Source organism: Leptodactylus fuscus, chromosome 1, assembly GCF_031893055.1.
Source record: "Leptodactylus fuscus isolate aLepFus1 chromosome 1, aLepFus1.hap2, whole genome shotgun sequence".
In the NCBI taxonomy this organism is placed as follows: domain Eukaryota; kingdom Metazoa; phylum Chordata; class Amphibia; order Anura; family Leptodactylidae; genus Leptodactylus; species Leptodactylus fuscus.
In genome coordinates this window covers 68655808-68676323 of record NC_134265.1, presented here as the reverse complement: position 1 = coordinate 68676323, position 20516 = coordinate 68655808, and the positions used below count along the sequence as shown (strand labels likewise).

The following is a 20516-nucleotide window of genomic DNA, read 5'->3' as shown; positions in this document are numbered from 1 at the left end:
ACTATCAGGAATGCCCTCCACTGAGCTGCAATGGGAGGTTATGGAGCAGCTAAACCAAAAAAAAAAAAAAAAAAAACAGTCAGTACCCGACAGCCCCCAAAAAAACCATTTATATCAATTTTGTCACTTTCCTTAATAATTTAAGGATTTTAATTTTAGAGATGAGCGAACACTGTTCGGATCAGTAGATCCGAACAGCACGCACCCATAGAAATGAATGGAAGCACCTGCGACGCCGGCCGCCGGCAAAGTCAGTGTCACAGGTGCTTCCATTCATTTCTATGGGTGCATGCTGTTCGGATCGGCTGGTCCGAACAGTGTTCGTTCATCTCTATTTAATTTGTAAAAGACAAAATTAGTTCATACGGTTTGTAAAGCTGTTATATGTCATTCACATTTCTATTCTTGCATAACATTTGATTTTGTCCCTTCATTCCTTATAAAACCCAGGAGTGCGGTGTCTATAGCGTTAATTCTAAAACACTATGCGTTTCCTGTAGCCAGGACTCTAGAGGAAACCCTAGACTTGTGCAGATTTCCTCTTCCTAAGATTCTCCTGACCTGAAGCAAAGACGGCGAACAACAGCAATAGAAAGGCTCATTAATTAATGATAATTCTACCTCTTCTCCATAACAGTGAATTTCTTTCCTTTCATCGCAGGAACCTTTTCTGTCTTTGTATTCTGTAAGATTCTCCTTGAAAAATAACTGAAATACCTATAAACAAAGAATTACTCATAAATGTGCATTTTCACTCGCATTTAACTCCTTCAAAGTGCAGCCAGTTATGGTCTTGAGGACACAAGGATTTTTTTTTTCATTTTGGCATTCTAATATCTATAATGTGTTATTTTTTTTTTCTCTTTACATGCATATTTTATATAAGGGCTTGTTTTTTGCAGGATGACTGTGGCTACTAAATTTGTCTGTGATAGCATTGGCTGGGTTGACAATGGGGGTGTGCAAAGGGCATAATTAAAGTCTTGTGGGACTCAGTGCAATCTTTTGTCCGGGGCCCCATACTTCATCCCTTCAGTGAATTTTTGATGGTTACCGGTGTTAGGCTGCATTCACATGGAGTAAACGCTGGCGTTTTTTGTGTGTTTTTTGCACATAGCGCCGCGTTTACGCCGCGTAGCGTCGCGTTAACGCCGCGTATACGCCGCGTTAACGCCGCGCTATTTAGCGGTGGCGTTGCCCGGCGTTAACGCGGCGTATACGCGGCGTTAACGCGACGCTACGCGGCGTAAACGCGGCGCTATGTGCAAAAAACACACAAAAAACGCCAGCGTTTACTCCATGTGAATGCAGCCTTAGGCTGCGTTCACACGGAGTAATGCGCCACCATTCTGACACGTAAACACGTGTCCGAGTAGGCACTGTAAAACAGAATCCCATTGACTTCAATGGGTGCCGTCTTATGCGTGCTGCACAAAATCATTGAAATGGGAGGCTTTTTAACCCATTGATTTCAATGTGTAGCGCACGGAAGACAGCACCCATTGAAGTCAATGGGATTCTGTTTTACAGCGCTCACTCTGACACGTGTTTACATGTCAGAATGAGCGATGCGTTACTCCGTGTGAACGCAGCCTTAAGGAGTTTAATCAACCTTAGGGTGCATGCACACTACGTAACGCCGGGCGTGTATGAGAGCCGTACACGCCGGCATTACGGCAGACTGCCGAACACTTCCCATTCACTTCAATGGGAGCGCTCGTAAACGCCGCTGTTACGAGCGCTCCCATTGAAGTGAATGGGAAGTGTTCGGCAGTCTGCCGTAATGCCGGCGTGTACGGCTCTCATACACGCCCGGCGTTACGTAGTGTGCATGCACCCTTAGTGTGGTTAGGGTAATCTGTGGGGTCTCATTGGTTTATGGGTCAGGTGGAAGCTGCAATCTCAATACTGATGCCAGTGCTTATGGGCCCTCTAAGGCTCCTGGGCTCCAGTGTGACTGCACCCTCTGCACCCCCTCAAGTTACGCCCATGGGGTCACCTCCTCTTGTTTTAGATCACTTAGATGCTGCAGAGGTTAAATAGTAGTTTCTTCAATTTCTGCCAATTGATTGTCAATCAAAGCAAGGATCACTGCTGCATGTGTATAGCACAGTGATGTTAACTGCAAACTTTCAGGGCAATACATGTGAATTGCACAGTGATTTAAACACAAGTAACATGTTGTCCCCATGTGGCATGCATTATACAGTAGGACGTAATGCACTGTGAATATGCAATGCTCAGATGAACACAGCTGACATTGAACATCAATGTCCAAGACAGAAATAACTCAGGTTCTTGAAATAAATGGTATATGGCATCTGAGCATCTAAGTGGTTAGACAGAAGAAGGGTTTTCCTTCTGTCACTGCATTGGCACCCGTGGAACAGAATGACAAGCTGCCAAAGCAGCTGAAGGTCTATCAAGTTATGACCCTTTTAGGATGTTTTTTGTGTACATTGACAGCCTTAATACACTGCAACACTGAAGTATTCAGAAGTTCTACTGTGTAATGTGTAAGCACTCAAAAATCCTAGTAGGAACAAGATAAACTTAAATCGCTTATTTTATTTACCCATAGATTCTGTAAATTGACCTAAAGTTTCGAATGGGAGAGAGGATTGTAAACTTATCTTATCTTATCTTATGGTAGAGTTGGAAGGGACCTCAAGGGCCATCGGGTCCAACCCCCTGCGAGTGCAGGTTTTCCTAAATCATCCCAGCTATATGTTTATCCAGATTCCGCTTGAAGATTTCCATTGATGGAGCGCCCACCACCTCCCGTGGCAGCCTATTCCACTCTCTCACTACCCTCACTGTCAGAAAGTTTTTCCTAATGTCTAATCTGTATCTCTTTCCCTTTAGTTTCATCCCATTGCTTCTTGTACTTCCTTGTGCTAATGAGAATAGGGTAGATCCCTCTGCACTGTGACTACCTTTCAGATATTTGTAGACTGCTATTAAATCTCCCCTCAGCCTTCTCTTCTGCAAACTAAACAATCCCAGTTCTTTTAGCCGCTCCTCATAGGACATGGTTTGCAGACCTTCCACCATTTTGGTTGCTCTTCTCTGGACTTGCTCCAATATATCGATGTCTTTTTTGAATTGAGGCGCCCAGAACTGTACACAGTATTCCAGGTGTGGTCTGACCAGGGAAGAGTACAGCGGAATAATGACCTCTCTTGATCTAGATTCAATGCTTGTCTTAATACATCCCAGAATTTTATTAGCCTTTTTTGCAGCAGCACCGCACTGTTGGCTCATGTTGAATTTGTGATCTACTATTATGCCCAAGTCCTTTTCCCCTATGCTATCACTTAGTTCTATTCCTCCCATACTATATATGTTTTTTACATTTCTGTTACCCAGATGTAGAACTTTGCATTTGTCCCTGTTAAATACCATTTTGTTCGCCTCAGCCCATTGTTCCAGTGTGTCTAAGTTCTTTTGAATACACTCTCTCTCCTCTCTAGTGTTGGCTATTCCTCCTATCTTCGTATCATCTGCAAATTTTATGAGTTCCCCAATAATTCCATTGTCCAGATCATTTATAAAGATATTAAAAAGTACTGGGCCCAGAACAGAGCCCTGCGGCACCCCGCTTTTGACTTTCTTCCAGTTCGATGTGTAGCCATTTAGTATTACTCGTTGTGCCCGATCATTAAGCCAGTTGTGAATCCACCTAACTGATTTTTTGTCAAAGCCATACTTAATCATTTTTTCAATAAGAAGGTTATGTGATACTTTATCAAATGCCTTACTGAAGTCAAGATATACTATGTCCACGGCATTCCCTTGGTCCAACCATTCAGTGATTTTGTTGTAGAAGGAAATCAGGTTAGTCTGACAAGATTTATTGGTCATAAAGCCGTGCTGGCTCTGGTTAATTAATGCCTTCCCATCCAGGTACCGAAGTAAATGTTCCTTGACAATTTGCTCAAAGATTTTTCCTGCTATCGAGGTCAGACTTACCGGCCTGTAATTTCCTGGATCGTCCCTTTTCCCCTTTTTGTAGATGGGGACAACATTTGCCCTTTTCCAATCTAAAGGGACCACTCCTGTTTCCCATGACTTACCGAAGATTATAGCAAGGGGTTCTGTTATTTCCTCTGCTATCTCTTTCAGGACTCTAGGGTGTAAATCATCTGGTCCTGGGGACTTGGTTTCCTGTAACTTGGCTAAGTGCTCTCTTACTAGACCTTCGCTTATAGTCAGCTTGGAGTCCTCCTTCCCCTCATCTCCATCACCATTAATGTCGATATTTCCATTAGTTTCTTGGGAGAAGACGGATACAAAATATGAATTTAGTAGCTCCACCTGCTGTTCCACCATGTTAACTGTTTCTCCTTTGTCATTCTTCAGGACTCCAATGGTCTCCTTCACTTTTCTTTTGCTTTTAACATATCCCCAAAATCCTTTTACCTTACTCTTTGCCTCTTTTGCAAGCTTCAATTCGTGTTCAGCCTTAGCTCCTTTAATGCTTGTCTTGCAGAGTCTGCAGACTGCTGTGTACTCTTCCTTAGGTATAGTTCCCATCTTCCACTTTTTGTATGTTTCCTTTTTCCTTTTTAGCAGGTTATGTAATTTTTTGGTCATCCATCCTGATATTTTTAGGTGCTTCCCATTTTTCTTCCTTCTAGGTATTGTTAGTTCCTGTGCTTTAATGATTTCCCTACGGAAGATTTCCCACCCTTCATGTGCATTTTTGTGCTTAAGAATTTTGCACCATGGAATTCTGCTAACTCTTGCCTTCAGGCTCTTGAAGTCTGCCCTGCTAAAGTCGAGCATTGAAGTCTGTGTCTTCTCAGGTCTTCTTCTTCTTGCAACCCCAAACTCAAGTATAGCATGATCGCTGAATCCCAGTGTCCATGCTACCCGTAGTCCCTCAACCATGTGCTCTTTGTTGGTTAGGATTAGGTCCAAAATGGATGTTCCTCTCGTGTTTTCTTCTACTAGCTGGGCAATGAAGTTGTCTGCTAGAGAGGATAAAAATTTGATGGAGCCTTTACTCTTGGATGTGTGGGTTTCCCAATGAATGTCAGGGTAATTGAAGTCTCCCATGATCACTATTTCATGTTTCTTTGAGAGCGTGGTCATTTGCTGTGAAAAAATCTCATCCATGTCTTCTGTCTGTCCTGGTGGTCTGTAATAAACGCCTAGTATGATGTCCTTATCATTGTTTTTCCCTTGAATTACTACCCAAATAATTTCCAGTAGATTATCATTCTGTAAAACTGTAATTTCTGTGGAGATGTGTTCTTTTTTAACATACAATGCAACTCCACCCCCTCTTTTATTAGTTCTATTCTTTTGGAATAAGTTGTATCCTTCCATCTGTATGTTCCAATCATGCATGTCGTTCCACCAGGTTTCTGTAATGCCGATGACGTCATAGATTTCCTTGTGTATCATCAGCTCTAGTTCTCCTTGTTTGTTTCCCATGCTTTGTGCGTTTGTGTAAAAACATTTCAGATTGTGCTCTGTTGCATCCTTTTTCGTAATTTCCTTCTGAGTATCTTGTCTTGGGTCCTCTTTACCACATCTAGTAACCTTGTTTAGTATGTCTTTTGGCTGCATGTTCTTGTCTTTCTTTTTGTCTTTCTTTTTTCTTCCCATCCCCTCTTCTTCTAGTTTAAAGCCCTTCTGATGAGTGTGGCAAGTCTTCAGGCAAATATGTTTTTCCCAGGTTTTGTGAGATGTATCCCGTCTCTAGCAAGGAGTCCATCGTAGAGGTAATTCACGCCATGGTCCAAAAATCCAAATCCTTGCTCTCGGCACCACCGTCGAAGCCAGGTGTTTACCTCTAGTATTCTATTCCATCTCCTGATGCCATGACCATCAACTGGGAGGATTGATGAGAATACTACCTGCGCATCCAGTTCCTTCACTGTCTTCCCCAAATTTTCAAAGTCTTTATAGATAGTTGGTAAATCATTTTTTGCCGTGTCGTTTGTACCCACATGTATCAGTAGGAATGGGTAGTCGTCCTTGGAGCTGAGGAGGCTTGGTATCCTATCGGCCACATCCTTGATTTTTGCTCCTGGGAGGCAGCATACTTCTCGTGCTGTTAAGTCTGGCCTGCAGACAGCTGCCTCTGTGCCTCTTAGCAGTGAGTCACCCATAACCACTACTCTTCTTTTCTTCCTTGCAACATCATTTCTTGTTGCTCCTGATTGGCTCTGGGTGACTTTTGTTTCTTCTTTTGCTGATAGGTTATTTTTGTCATTTTCATCCGCCTGCATGAGAGTTTCATATCGGTTACTTAGCTGTGTGAGTGGTGATGGCCTTGTGATCCATTTGCATCTCTTGGTCACATGTGTCCAGTTTTCTGCCTCTGTAGGTTCTCTCAAGTATTCTTCCCTTACTGTATTCGGGGGACTTGCATCAGTCTCTGCAACTGTAGGCTCTCTAGCACTTTCATCCCCTACTGTGTTCTGGAGGCTTGCTTCAGCTTCATCAATGAAGACCTCACTTTCTTTGATGCTTCTGCTTTTGTTATCACTAGCCAGACTCCCTGCTATCAGGGCAGCACTCTGGGAAGAAGGTGAAGGGATGAACTGACAGGAGGAGAAGCTTCTGATAGGACAGTGTGTCTCAGAAGGTAGTTTCACTGCTGTATTCATCATAAATGGTTACATTTTGCTGATCACAGTGAGGATAAAGGAACTAAAATGTTTCCTTATCAAAGAGGAAATCCTAAACAATAACTCCTGCAAGGACAATTGATCATTAGCATTACATCAGTAATGATCTCAGAGCAACACTTGTTGCTACCCATCAATCTGTAAAGGGTCATAAGACCATTTCTAATCAATTTGAAATCTTATTCTACAGTGAGAAAGATGATTCACATGTTGAAAACATTCCAAACACAGTTGACAATCTTTACATCAAATTCATGCCAAGGTCAAACCGTATAGCGCTTAGAGCTACATCGAAGAGAAAGTATGAACGAGCATGGGTCATTCAGATGGTTTGCGAGGAGAAAACCTCTTTTTTTTCTTAAAAGATTATTGCAGAACAGCAAAGATGCATCTGAGTAAACCACACGACTACTGGCACAATGTGCTTTAAACAAATTTAACCAAGATGGTGATTTTTGTCCATCATACACGGCAGCTTATTTGGCGAAAACCAAACAGAATATCGGCAAAAAATAAATAAAAATCTCATACCAACTATCAAGCACAGTAGTAGAGGGGTGATGATTTGAGCTTGTTTTTTAGCCACAGGACCTGGGAAGCTTGCAGTAATTGACTTGACCATGAACTCCCCCATATACCAAAGTAGTCAGATGTGGGGCCATGTGTCCAACAGTTAAAGATAATTATAAGCTCACCAGCAAAGATACAGCACTATGGATGTAAGAGAAAAGAGTTAAGTTGTTGCAATGAGCCAGTCAAAGCCCAGATATCAACTGAATTTAGGGGCAATGTGGTGGCTTAGTGGTTAGCACTGCTGCCTTGCAGCTCTGGGGTCCTGGGTTTGAATCCCGCCAGGAACAACATCTGCAAGGAGTTTGTATGTTCTCCTCATGTTTGTGTGGATTTCCTCCCATTTTACAAAGACATACTTAAATGAAAAAAAAAAAGTCCATTGTGATCCCTATATTTGGCTCACAATCTACATAAAAAAAAAAAAAAATGCTGTTACAGTAGTGTAATGGTAACTCCGAGCTGTAGCAGGGACAGTAGCGTGGCTTCTGGGTCCCAGATGTATTACACGCTCACACTTATGTAGGTTATACCCTCAGGTGCTTCCCCTGGTTCTGAGGGGTCTCCTGACTGCTTTTCCGTTTAACACATAGGAAATCTACTTGTAATATTTTTGTACAGCGGATCATGTGATCCCTGGTTCAGGGCTCCTTGTGGGACAGAGAAAAAAAATAAAATAAAATATTTAAAAATAAATAAATAAGTATTGTACTTTTGTGATGTGACCCTCCAAAACAATAATAAATTATCAAAACATATATATCCCATAATCTTGCCATCTAAAAGTCCAACTCATTGAACAATGAATAAGCCCACTTATGGCTATGTTGACATAAAAAATAAAGAAATTATGAACTTTGGTAGGTGGGGATGGAAAATATTTACAATGTTGCCAAGCATGAACACCAAAACTGTCCTGTGACTTTATGAGGTTAAGAGAACCGTGTATAAGCACAGGCTCACAAACCTCAATGAACGGAAGCAATGTTAAAAGGAATGGAACAAAAAACCCTTAAAATGATCTGAGGGACTGATAATACTGCAAAAATGACTGTACGTTATTGCTGCTACAGGTTATACGTGATCTGTAGGGTATTTAGTTTTTCACCTGTGGCTTTACCATTTTGGGTGTATTTTGTTTTTGTCATTATATATCTATAGATGTGTGTGCATTATATAGCCTCACAGCCATTTTTTACAAACTCTGCTTATTACAAATCTACTATCATTATGTATAGAGCTGCAGTGCAATGTTACAGACAACTAGCAACATAATCTGGTTTTGCAGTGTTTTTTGCTGCTTCTTAATAATCTAACTAATACAGTGCTAAATGGAACATGAACGCAGGGTCAGACTACATAGTCTTGGGTTGTAGTCTGTAACCATGGAGACATATATGCCTGTATAGAACTGTAAACGCTTAATGAAAGGACATTTTTAATGTAGATTATATTCACAATTGCTTCGGTTTTATTTCAGTTGCATTGAAAACAATAACTTAAAGCGTTGCAAATATGTATATTATTATAACTTTTAATCTGATAAAATTGATATTTTAATAGCTAATTTGATAGCATGCCTATAGAAGCAATAATATCAATGGCTGCTTACATTATCTCCATTTTATCTGTAGTATTTTCCATATGATAAGCATTGAAACTATACAAAATTGGGTATTGGCAATTCCAATAGTACATTACATTTGTTGTATGTGCTGTGAGAAGGTGACAGGCAGAGTGCTGGAGGTACAGGGTGGATCTTGGGTAGGCCTCAGCCCAGGTGTGGGTCCTGGACTCGTTACTGGGCCTTAAAAGACTGCAGAGCTTGCACTTCAGGGCAGATCCCAGTAGCAAGAGGAGGCACCTGGGTCTGTCTTAAAATACTGAGAGTCTGGTGAGACCTATTTTGTTTGTTCATGTGGTTGTTAGTAAGCCAAACATATAGTTAACTTTTTACTGTTTAGTTAGTGCTCAGACGAGCAGGGTTTTTCTTTGATGTTTTTTCTTGAAGTTAAGTCTGTATTTTATTTTGCTTATTTTGCACCTGAAGTGAAGAATTATTTATTTTGCTGTTATTCCAAATACACCTGTTTGCATCAGACATTGTGCCCCTGTCTCTGACTGGCTGAGTCCACATCATTGCTGCTACCTAGCTATTTTACCTACAGCATTAATAACTGTAAATGTAACTTGATGTTGTTGTACTACAAATCACTTCCCATCCACGTGCCATTTGTGCATTTAAGTCAAATTATACAGGATCCAACACTGAAAGACACACATGATTAAAGTCTTGAAGTCAAGAACATTTGCTAGAAATGCTTATACGTAGGATATCAAGAACTCGATAAACATTGGCATTTGTAGCTCAGAGGAAGTAGGTGATAAATAACATAATACATCTGGATATCATTACGTTATCATACAGATGACTCAATCTAGTGATGATGACTTGGTCTGATTTGTCACAATGGGTAAAGCTGCCATGGTCTCAGTAGTCTAAAAACAAGAAAAACAATACACCGAGTGGCACATAGCATGATACTGTTTACAGCAGTAAGTGGTGGTGCTCAGATATCAGAGAGGTCCACAGGTGTTAAGAATACACTCGCACTATGTCAGAAAAGTGGTCAGGATGTACTCTCACCTTTATGGGTTGTGACCAGTCACAATCGCTGTAATAGCATGTAGATACTCTGTGTATCAGGAAGCAGCAGGATTTATACTCCTCTTGGTGCGGGAATCCAGACAAAATAAACCAGCTCAGAAGTAGAGGAAAAAATTCTTCCCAGGGCGAAAAAGTGGAAGGATGCCAGTATTGCCTGGTCTCTATAACTGACCTTGACTAGAACACTGAGCTTAAATAGCCTGGCATAGCCATTACACAAGCACACATGTAGTCTGGGCTGACTCTGTGCACTATATGTCGGACCCCACCAATCTGATGTATAAATTATCTATGTTTTAATCCTGGAACAATCCCCCCCCACCCCACATTTATTGCAGCTGTTAGTGACAGTAACATAAGTTTCTAAAAGCTCAGAATTGACAACTAGAATGACTGCTTTTCCTTTTTGTCAAATGTGCACTACTGCAGAAATAGATAAGGACAATATCTAAGTAGAAGAAACCTCATTTCTAATCTTACGGATATTTGGCAACTGTTGTATATTCTGATTTACTAACATATGGCCAGTTTTCACTTTTTAGCTTCAATCTTTTTTAATGTTACCTTTGAGTATAACTAAATAAGATTTAGCATAAACCTGATTCTTACTTTGCTGTGTCCTAGACCTGATTTTCTTTAATTCAAAAAAAGACTCTATAATGTGATGGGAAGACTCAGAGGACTTGGGGGTGATAGCAGTAAGTATGTGAAAAGGAAGCAGATGCATCCTTAAAGACACAGTATTACTAAAAATTAACACCACAAGAATGTGAATTTTAATTTTAATTTTTCATACTCTTTAAAATTGATGGTCTAGGCTTAATGATTTTAAGGACACGGGGTAGTTTGATTGTTAAAGATCCGCAAATTTTTCATATTTTCCAGCTCCGCTAGTGTTGGGCAAACAGGTTCAACCCAAATATTTCAAATTGTACGGTTTTTATTTAAACCAAACAATTTGGGATTTGTCTTAGATGAACTAAAATGGCTGCTGTGACATGATTTATGGTAAATTATTATACTCAGGGGTCTCTTCAGACCCCAGACTATAATAGTTGTAGGCCCAAGGTTTAAAAAAATAAACAAAAAATCAATAAATAAATAAACACCTTGATACTCTCCCTCCTTCACCTCTTTCGGATGTTCTTACAGTGCCTGGTGATTTGCATCTTCCTCTTCCGAGTACTTTGGCGCTCTTATGTAATGGTCATGCGCTCGAGGTTACCGCTGTTTCGCCCATCCTTAATCTCTACTTTCCAAATTCCAGAACTTTTTTTTTTATTTTACTGTGAACATAACCATATGAGAGCTTTCTTTATGTAACAATTTGTACTTTTAGTTATCACCATTTTGAAGTACATATAACTTTTAATTGCTTTTTTCTGGGTTCTGTTTGGGTAAAAAAAAAACGTATAATTCTATATTTTTGTTTTTTGCATTTTGTTTTTATGGAGTTCACTCTGCATTAAAAATAACATAGAAGGTTTTTCCGACAGGTCATTCTGATTACAGTAATCCTGTATTTATATTAGTTTTAATGTTTTACCTCTTTTTACTAAACACCATTTTTCAAAATGAAACAATTTTCCTTGTTGGTGGAGATATCTGACGGCTCAAATTGTATTTTTTGACTGGTAACATTTTTTGGTATTGCTACTTTTTGGGGAGGCAAGGTGAACAAAAGACGTTAATTTGTGGTTTTTTTATGGTTTTTATACGGCATTATGAGCATTGCAGGTTAAAGGCTAGCACTACAATGATATAAACTGCTATGAAAAAGACACGTGAGAGCACTTAATTTTTAAAAATAAAAATAAAACGGAAAACCCTTTTGAGGTAATCTTTATGGGAACTTCTCTATTCTCTTCACTTCTCTTTTCTCAAGTCCAGAAATAGTTGGTGACATCATCAGCTTTCAAGATAACTCTACTTCATCACTTTTCCCTCTGTAGCTGTATGTGCTCTGCTTATGTGTCACAAGTGAGGCAATCAGTGGCGTAACTAGGAATGGCAGGACCCCCTGGCGAACTCTTGACATGGCCCCTCCTCCCCCCCCCCCCCGACTGACACCGACGCCGAAGACCTCGACTGACCCCCTCCTCCGCATTCCTGCGCGCTCTATTATGTCCCTTAGTGGCCTCTGCACACAATATTATGTCCCATAGTGGCCCCTGCACACAGTATTATGTCTCTTAGAATTTAATTCTATGACGGTTCTTTTTAGTGAAATGTTTGCATTCAGGTAGGTACTCATTTTTTATGATAGTACTTATGGAGGGCATAGTAAGAAAATATATAAAAAATATTGATGCTAGTAGACCTCTTAGTCATACCAGGATTTTAGTTGCTGTCCCACTGTCCTGGGAGTCCTGCCGCATTCCCTACCATGTCTGCATTGTGCTGCAAGCATGAATATATTGTACTCTTGTCTGTATATTCTGTCTGCTTCTCCTTGCATTGAAGTTAGTGGAGACACGCTGCTGTGCAAGGGTCTAATGCAATATATAAAAGGCTGGCAGTGAAATTGTGGCCGTGGAGCCTGTCTGAAGCTTCAGCAGACCAAACCCGAACAGTGGGTGCCCAAGGAATAACACGCAGGGCTCTTGAGATATAGGTATGTATTCTATATATCCATGCTACCTTATATAGCATGTACTTAGCCATAGTCAAAAGGTTATACATTTCAGGTTATTCACTTAAACTCTTAAAACATAGTGTTCTACCCTGAATAGCAATCTCACTTATTTGCAGGCTACACACGCCATTTATTTTAATGTTACAAAGTAGGAAGAGGCCTGGATAACTCAGTTTGCTCTACTAGTTCCCTGCTGATGTCAGCTGCTGGAGCATATATCTAAAGATAAATAAAAAACTGAATGTGAATATTGTACTCAGGGAATTTACAGGCGTTTGTGACTCTGTAGAGGGAACATAATGCAATAAAGGATAAAAAGTCATGTGATTACAGCAGCATTGGTGCTAATGCAAGCAGGCAGTCTCTACAGTGTAAAAATGACTATATAACCATATGTGTAACGCCTCCACCTGTTTGGGTCTTCGTCATCCTCCGCTCGCATACTGCAGTGCAGGAGGTGTGTTCAGTTTGATTTTTTGCTTAGTGTTTTTCATTGCACTGTGTGAATACGGCTCTATTATCTATCCTCTGTAATGGAATTTCTACCACACCCATCTACACCTTATTTCCATTTGGTCATCAAATAGTTACTGCTACCCTTACCTATATGATTGACAGCCTGTCTACCAATCAAGCCTAGGGCAGGTCCTGGCTTCCTATATACAGGCCATCAGCCCACACAGGCTTGCTGGCTATTTTGACTCTGTGCTTAGACTTTGTCCCTGCTAAGCTCCTCTTCTGCTACTATTGTATGACTGATCTCTGACTCTTGGCTTCCCTTGTGACTGTTCTCTTGGGTTATGATTCTGTACTGCATTGCTTGACTGTTACCGGACCCTTGGCAAGCTGACCTCCCTTTGTTGTTGTTTGTCTTGTCTGCGTGCTGTCTTGTCACTTATATATAGGAAGAGCTTGCCGATCAGTTGTCCTCTGCCTAGGGCAGTGAGGCAAGCAGGTAGGGGCAGTGGTGGGTTCAGCTTAGGGCTCACTGTCTTGTCGTGCCCCTTCCCCCAGGGTTCACCAGCAGCTACTGGGGAATTGCTCCTATTGCAATTCCCTTCCAATATGATTGTATAACACGGAGAGAGAAAAGGAAGGGTAACCTTATAGTGATCTGCCAGTGATAACTCCAAGGAGAGGTATGAGCACCAAGAGCTGACTTTCATGGGAAAGGTTCTGTACTTCAGGATCTAGAAGCGCAATAATTTTTTTTTTTTCTGCAATTTTTTCTTTTTTTTTTTTTTTTTTACTCATGGTGTTCTTTAAGTAGCCTGCCCCTGTCATTTCAGAATCTTTATATTTCATGGATCTCAAGGTTTATATGCATTAGATGTAACGCATTACTTTTATAAAGTAACAAGTACCAAATCGGAAAAAAAAGTATGTTCTTTAGGTTTCAGGCTTGACAAATTCAAATGCTTACAAAAGGTTTCTGGCAGCTTCTGTCTGGCCTATATCATATTGAACCTCAGCAAAATGAAAATTTTAAATAGGATTTTTTTTCCCATAATCCTTCGTCTCCTTTTACTCTGAATGATCATTATTCAAGTGTTACATCTCTGCTATTAATCCAGCGTGTATCGCCTTTCCAGTATATGTCTTGTAATCTATACACCACAATTGTCTACCATTTGTATGTTTACTTTCCAAGTTCCATATTTATTTTCTTCCGATTCTTTCTGCATAATTTTGATATGCTTGACAAAGTGAGTAACTCATGCCTGAAAAAGCAGAGAACTGAGCCCGTCTCTTAGAATTTCAGACATTGTTACAGACATTTGGCGGACTTCAAAGCCTTCATCCCACTGAGAATATATTCGTATGCTCCTGCAATCACAGACCACGGCGAGTCCTTTCCGCTGACAAAGCATTTTTGCATTTCTAGTTCCTTTCTCTTTTATATACAGTAGCCGGTAACGTTCCCGAATACATTGTTTCCAGTGCTAGTCTGATATTATTAGTCTTAGCAGGGAATTTTGTGTCTATTTATAAGTAAGCACTTGGATTATCTGTATGTAATCGCACAACCGCTTTTATTGTTGAAGACCATCCAGGCTCTGCAATACATTCACGAATAAGTAGAAAATCCAGCACAGGACTGCAGCGTAATAAATAGCTTTACTAGCAATGCAGTATGAATACAGGCAAGGTAGGATTTTTGGAATAAATTGCTGTGTTTACTGCAAAGTTTTACTTTTTACATTTTGTTACTCTCTACCTTCAACAAACTGCATTGCAGGATGAGGTTTTGTTGCTGGAGTGATCCACTTCATTCATCTGCTATATCACATACTACATCCTTCCCTGCACTACCCCAAGGAATGCCGAGAGTCCTTATGAGCACTTGATGTTGCATACTGCCCCATGCCAATGCAGGATGGGACCTGGACTATATAGATGGAATCTCCATACAGACTCTTGTAGTAGCCTTTGCATATACTGTATTACATTCTTCTCCTTTTGCTGTCTTTCTGTTTCAGCCATTTTCAACTTTTTCCACAGTGACGCCAAAGAATACAATGTGGAAAAATATATGTAACTTTTCAAAGTAGTTTTCATTATTTTGTGATTTTTTTTTTTGTTTTTGTTTTTGCATCGCATTATGATAATACAATGTGTTATCTTAAAAGGGCTGTCAAACTCTAAAAACCAGCAAAAGATAAGCAAATTGTCTAAAATAACAAAAATCAGCAACTACTACTTCAGTTCCTCAATAGTCGAACACATGCGCTGTTACCGGTGATGGCTGTAGTACAGCATGTGACCACTGGGGCCGCTGATTAGCTGCAGCAGCTATTTGCATGTACAGATGTTTCCATACTTAGGCCTGGTTCACATCTGTGTTCGGTATTCCGATCAGGGAGTTCGCATGGGGACCCCCCGAACGGAATACTGAACTCATTGACAAATAGTGAGCACGGAAAGCACACGGATCCCCATAGACTATAATGGGGTCCATGTGTTTTCCGCACGAGTCAAGAGAGGTGGTACTCTGAACCCTCTCTGTGGGAACCCATCTGTGGCACAGATCATACTGTGTGGAGGCCACTGTGGAGCATTATGTACTGTGTGGGGGCCACTGTGATGCAGATTATACTGTGTAGGGGCCACTGTGGGGCAGATTGTACTGTGTGGGGATCACTGTGGGGCAGATTGTACTGAGTGGGGGTCCTTAACCATTTATATCAAACAGTATTGGTTTTATAGCAGACATGTGATATTATTATAGGTCATAATAACATTGCATGGTCACTATAAAACAGATCTGTGCAATGTAAATAGTGAACATTAATTGTTCAAAATTATACCAAATGCGGTACAAAATTGTTTCTATAATTGAAAGTGATGTAAAGCTCCATTCACACGACTGTATTTCGCGTAATCGTCCACACTTGTGGATCAGCATACTATTAAGGTTAAATTGATGTGTTATCATAGGGGCAACACGGTGGCTCAGTGGTTACCACTTCAGCCTTACAGCGCTGAAGTCCAGGGTTCAAATCCCTCCAGCAACAACATCTGCAAGGAGTTTTTATGTTTTCCCCGTGTTTACATGGATTTCCTCCCATTCTACAAAGACATACTGATAGGAAAAAAAAATTACATTGTGATCCCTATATGGGGGCTCACAATCTACATAACAAAAAAAAAAAAAAAAATGATGTTTTGGCACTTTGCAATAATTTAGTTGGTTTCAGGTTGTAATTTGGGCACTCGGTCTCTAAAAGGTTTGCCATCACTGGTCTATGAGGTCTGTGTGCTTTCATAAGCTCACTGCTTGTCAGTGCGTTCGGGCGTTCAGTATTCCATTCGGGGGGTCCTCATGCGGACTCCCCGAAAGGAATACCGAACGCAGATGTGAACCAGGACTCAACTGAGCTCCAGTTCGGTTAAAGGGGTTGTCTAGCATAATCCATTTTTGGCAAGGTGGCTGGAGAAGGTGAAAAAACAAACACCATACTCTCCTGTCCCCAGTGTTCTGTCTCTCCCAACGTGGTCTGGTCCTGCTGCTCCTGGAGTCTTGTTTTGGTTGAAGTCCTCTCTGCACGTGACCACTGAGGCCAATCAGTGGCCTAAGGAAAGGACATGCGACGTCACAGGTGACATATGCGAGTGATTTCCCAGACCTGGTTGGCCCTAGTGGTCATATGCGGCAAGAACTTCTGCTAAAACGAGAGCCTGGGTGCAGCTAAACCAGAGCACTGGGGGCAGGTGAGTGTGAAGTTTTTTGTTTATTTGTTTTTTTTCCCACCTTCCCTGGCCTCTTTGCCAAAAACTGATTATCCTAGACAACACCTATATTTAATTCAACGCAATGTCAAAGCATGCCAACGAAAGCCTTGAATGGCCGCCCACATGGTTGCCACACAGAGACCAAAACAGAATAGTTAGCTTGTCTTTCTGTTATCTCAAGATCGTGTTGCTTTTACAAATGTTGCATAACTTGTGACACACACACATCTAGACATTTACAGTGAAGAGTACATATAAGTGGGACACATCTACATGGAATATCATTGCTGCAAAAAAGAATGGCAGGGTGCTTCAAGAGTGCTTGAGTGGTGGAGATGAGGACAGGCTCGCACTAATATGAGCATTTGACAATATCTCTGACATGTTATAAAGTATGACCTTGTGCACATTTGTGCATATTAGAGCGCTATTCACTTGTATACTGATAGACCGCAAAGACGTACTGCGCTATTATATATGCATTAATTAACATTTCGGTTGTCTTGGGACAGATGCAGAAATGTTGGAGATGGGGAGAGTTTGGGATAGTATGGATGTGAGGTTTAGGAGAGCGATATAAAAGGCAGTCTGAGTTTTATGAACACTAGTATTTCTTTAAGGCTTGTCTGAGACTATTGGCAGCTGGAAGACTGAGATAACTTTGTCCAAATATCATCGATAACGATACCCAGGGTGAAAGGATGAGCTTCCCGATGGTACGATCCGCTATCTTATCTTCTAAAGTGGCTAATGTTTTCCATTTTGTGTATTTGGCTGTGGATTATTCCTGGATTTACAGTTGTCTGTTTTCTTCCCACTTCAGCTATATAGCTTAAATTTCACATTTTTTTTTTGTAGCCATGCAACTTGAAGAAAAGACTCTTGGGTACAAAAGATGCTTTTTGTCAGTTATTACACCTTTTAGTAGACAAACGTATCATTTTCTCAGGGCATTTCATTACATAAGCTTTCAAGATATGGATGTTAGAAAAAGTCAAGCATTTTTCTCTAGGCGGCAAGTAAATGAAATTCTTAAGATGATGGAGAAGAGAGCCTCTTCAGTTGTGTTCTGCTAAATGTATGTTTTAGTGCAGATAACCGCATTAACTCCATATCAAGGAATTGTGTAAAAATGTTCCAGTTCACCAGTTCCATAAATATACTAATGATCAGACGCGAGTCAATATTTTTTGACTACAAGTTTATTAAAGGGTAATCTCTATGCTAAGAACGTATCTGCGATACAAGGGATAGGAGATATCTTGTAGGTTTTACCACTGAGGCTCCCACTGATCAAGCGAACAGCAGATTTCTCTCCTGTTCTGTATGGAGTGGCGTTTGGGACGGATGCGCACTTCTCCATTCACTTCAGTTGAAGAACCGGAGATGGCCAAAGTCCAGCACTCAGCCATCTCCAGCACTCCCAATGAAAGGAATGGAGCAGTATGTGCTTGTACCGACCGCCACTCCGTTCAGAACAGGGAACAGAACTAACCCATTATCCTGATTGGTGGGGTCTCAATTGTCAGATCCCCATTATGGATACAAGGTTTTCCATGGGATAGTTCATCAATATGTTATCTGCGCTGTCTGACACCTGCCCCACTCACAGATGAACTGCTCTAGCAGCCTCCAGGTGTCAGAAGCTGCTAGTGTACGGGAAGGGTATACAACACCACTGATATACAAATAATAGCAACAACGCAGCCAATGTATAGACAGTGGCGTAACTACCGCCGTAGCAGCAGAGGCAGCTGCCACAGAGCCCGGGACATTAGGGTCCCGGTGACAGCCGCTACCGCTGCAGTTTTTTATTTTTTCCTAATAGGCCGTTACCAGCTGGAGTTACTTCAGCCTATAACAGGCCCTATTTACTTACCGATCCTGGCAGGGATGTGTGCAGGGGCCAATATGGGGGATAATACTGTGTGCAGGGGCCACTAAGGGGGATAATACTGTGTGCAGGGGCCACTATGGGGCTTAACAGAGCACCCAGGAATGCTTAGTAGGGGGTCGGTCGAGGTCGTCGGTGTCGGTCGGGGGGGGGGGCATATCAAAAGTTTGCCACGGGGCCCCGCCATTCCTAGTTGCACCACTGTGTATAGACATGCTTCCAAGGAATTGCAGTGCCACTTCTATTACTTGAATACGAGAGGCGCTACATCTGCTCCCTATCCACTAGCAGCTACCAACAATCGGAGGCTGCTAGAAAAGTTACATAGTGTGGGGTTTGGGTGTCTGAACAGATCACATACTGATGACCTATCCTGTGGCTAGGTTATCAATATGAAAAATCAGTTTGGGGTCAGAAAACTCCTTTAGGCTAAGGTCCCACGGACGTCCCGCAGCAATAAAGTGCTGCAAGAAACACCAGGGGGAAACAAGTTGTCTGTATTTCTTATCTCTTAAGCTTGGCATGTTAAATATACCTTTTGTGGATTCTGTATATGATGCTGAATAATTTTGCTAGTACCAGAAAGTAGTGCATTGTGTATGCTCCGGTGACTGCTACATACAGTAGTTTCAACTTATTTGTTAACTTACATGACTGACTTGTAGGCAAACCTTCAGTATTTAATATCTGCTCTATGTTCTTCATTCCAGGTACTGGTTAACAAACAAGGTTCAGATCAAGAGACCCAGCACCGGCCTACTAATGTATACACTGGCTACCCGGTTTTGTGATGAAATTCATCTTTACGGATTTTGGCCGTTCCCTAAGGATGTTCATGGAAACATAGTGAAATACCATTATTACGATGAGCTGAAATACAAATATTTTTCTAACGCTGGGCCCCACAGGATGCCACTGGAATTCAAGACACTGAATTTATTGCATAACAAAGGGGCACTAAAACTCACTACTGGAAAATGCGAACAGCAATAAAGTTTACTAAAATGCAATCGGTAAAGCATCTCAATCGAGATATTTTTGTGATATGTTTAGAGCTGTGCTCTTTATAATGAAAGAGAATATGGTATGACATTTTAGAAAACCTGCTCACAGATGGGTTCCAGCCAATGTGTTAGTTGCAAGGTGCTATAAACCAGTGTTATGGGAAGATGCTTGATTCAGAGTAAGTGCCACTGAGTTGAAAACTCGAATGTTTTACTAGTGTTTACAAGACCTGAAGATACAATCACTTGAACTGGAAGAATGAAGATGAGTCTGTGCTTACATGATGGAAGTGCAAGTGATACATGATGGTATTTGAAGAACTTAAGGCACCTAGTTTACATTCACGTCTCAATCGATATTCATGTAGATTCTTTTTATGCTGTTAGACCTATCATTTTGATTGCCCTTGTATTATAAATTTGTAATTTTTCTAAACATTTTTGTAGAATAGAAACAAAGAATGTTGCTAAGAGAGTTTGATGTAGATTTAGCATGGAAGTTGATATAAACCATATGAGTAACTGCCTTTTGGAGAAGATACAATTCCGAACAAAATGGCAGACAGCTGAGTAGATTGGGGCAGGACATGAAATAGCGATGACAGATGTTCCTACCCTATAAAATATAAACTCCACAACGTTGTTAAAAAGTTGGCCTTTTAGTTTAGAAGGTTTCATGGTAGACATTTTGTGGGCTAGACTAAAGTACCAACAGTATATCTTGAGGACCCTGTGACAGCAGATTGTGTGTCTTTGTTCAGTCTTATCACCAACCCACAAGATGCTGCATCCAGTGTTGGCCATTGGTCCACTTTACAGGGGTTTCTGGTTTCGATTGTAGATTTCAGTGTTAGAAGGCTTCTCTGGA

General features: G+C 41.0%; 1 protein-coding gene across 1 annotated transcript in view; it reads left to right on the top strand.

Moving 5' to 3' along the window:
- Nucleotides 1-20239, top strand: part of ST8SIA4 (ST8 alpha-N-acetyl-neuraminide alpha-2,8-sialyltransferase 4) — a 116882-nt gene extending 96643 nt beyond the window's left edge. Inside the window, exon 5 of the mRNA XM_075271951.1 lies at nucleotides 19355-20239. Within this exon, the coding sequence (XP_075128052.1) occupies nucleotides 19355-19637 (283 nt within the window). The 3' untranslated portion in view covers nucleotides 19638-20239. The remainder of the gene's footprint in view (nucleotides 1-19354) is intronic.
- Nucleotides 20240-20516: the final 277 nt, after the last annotated feature.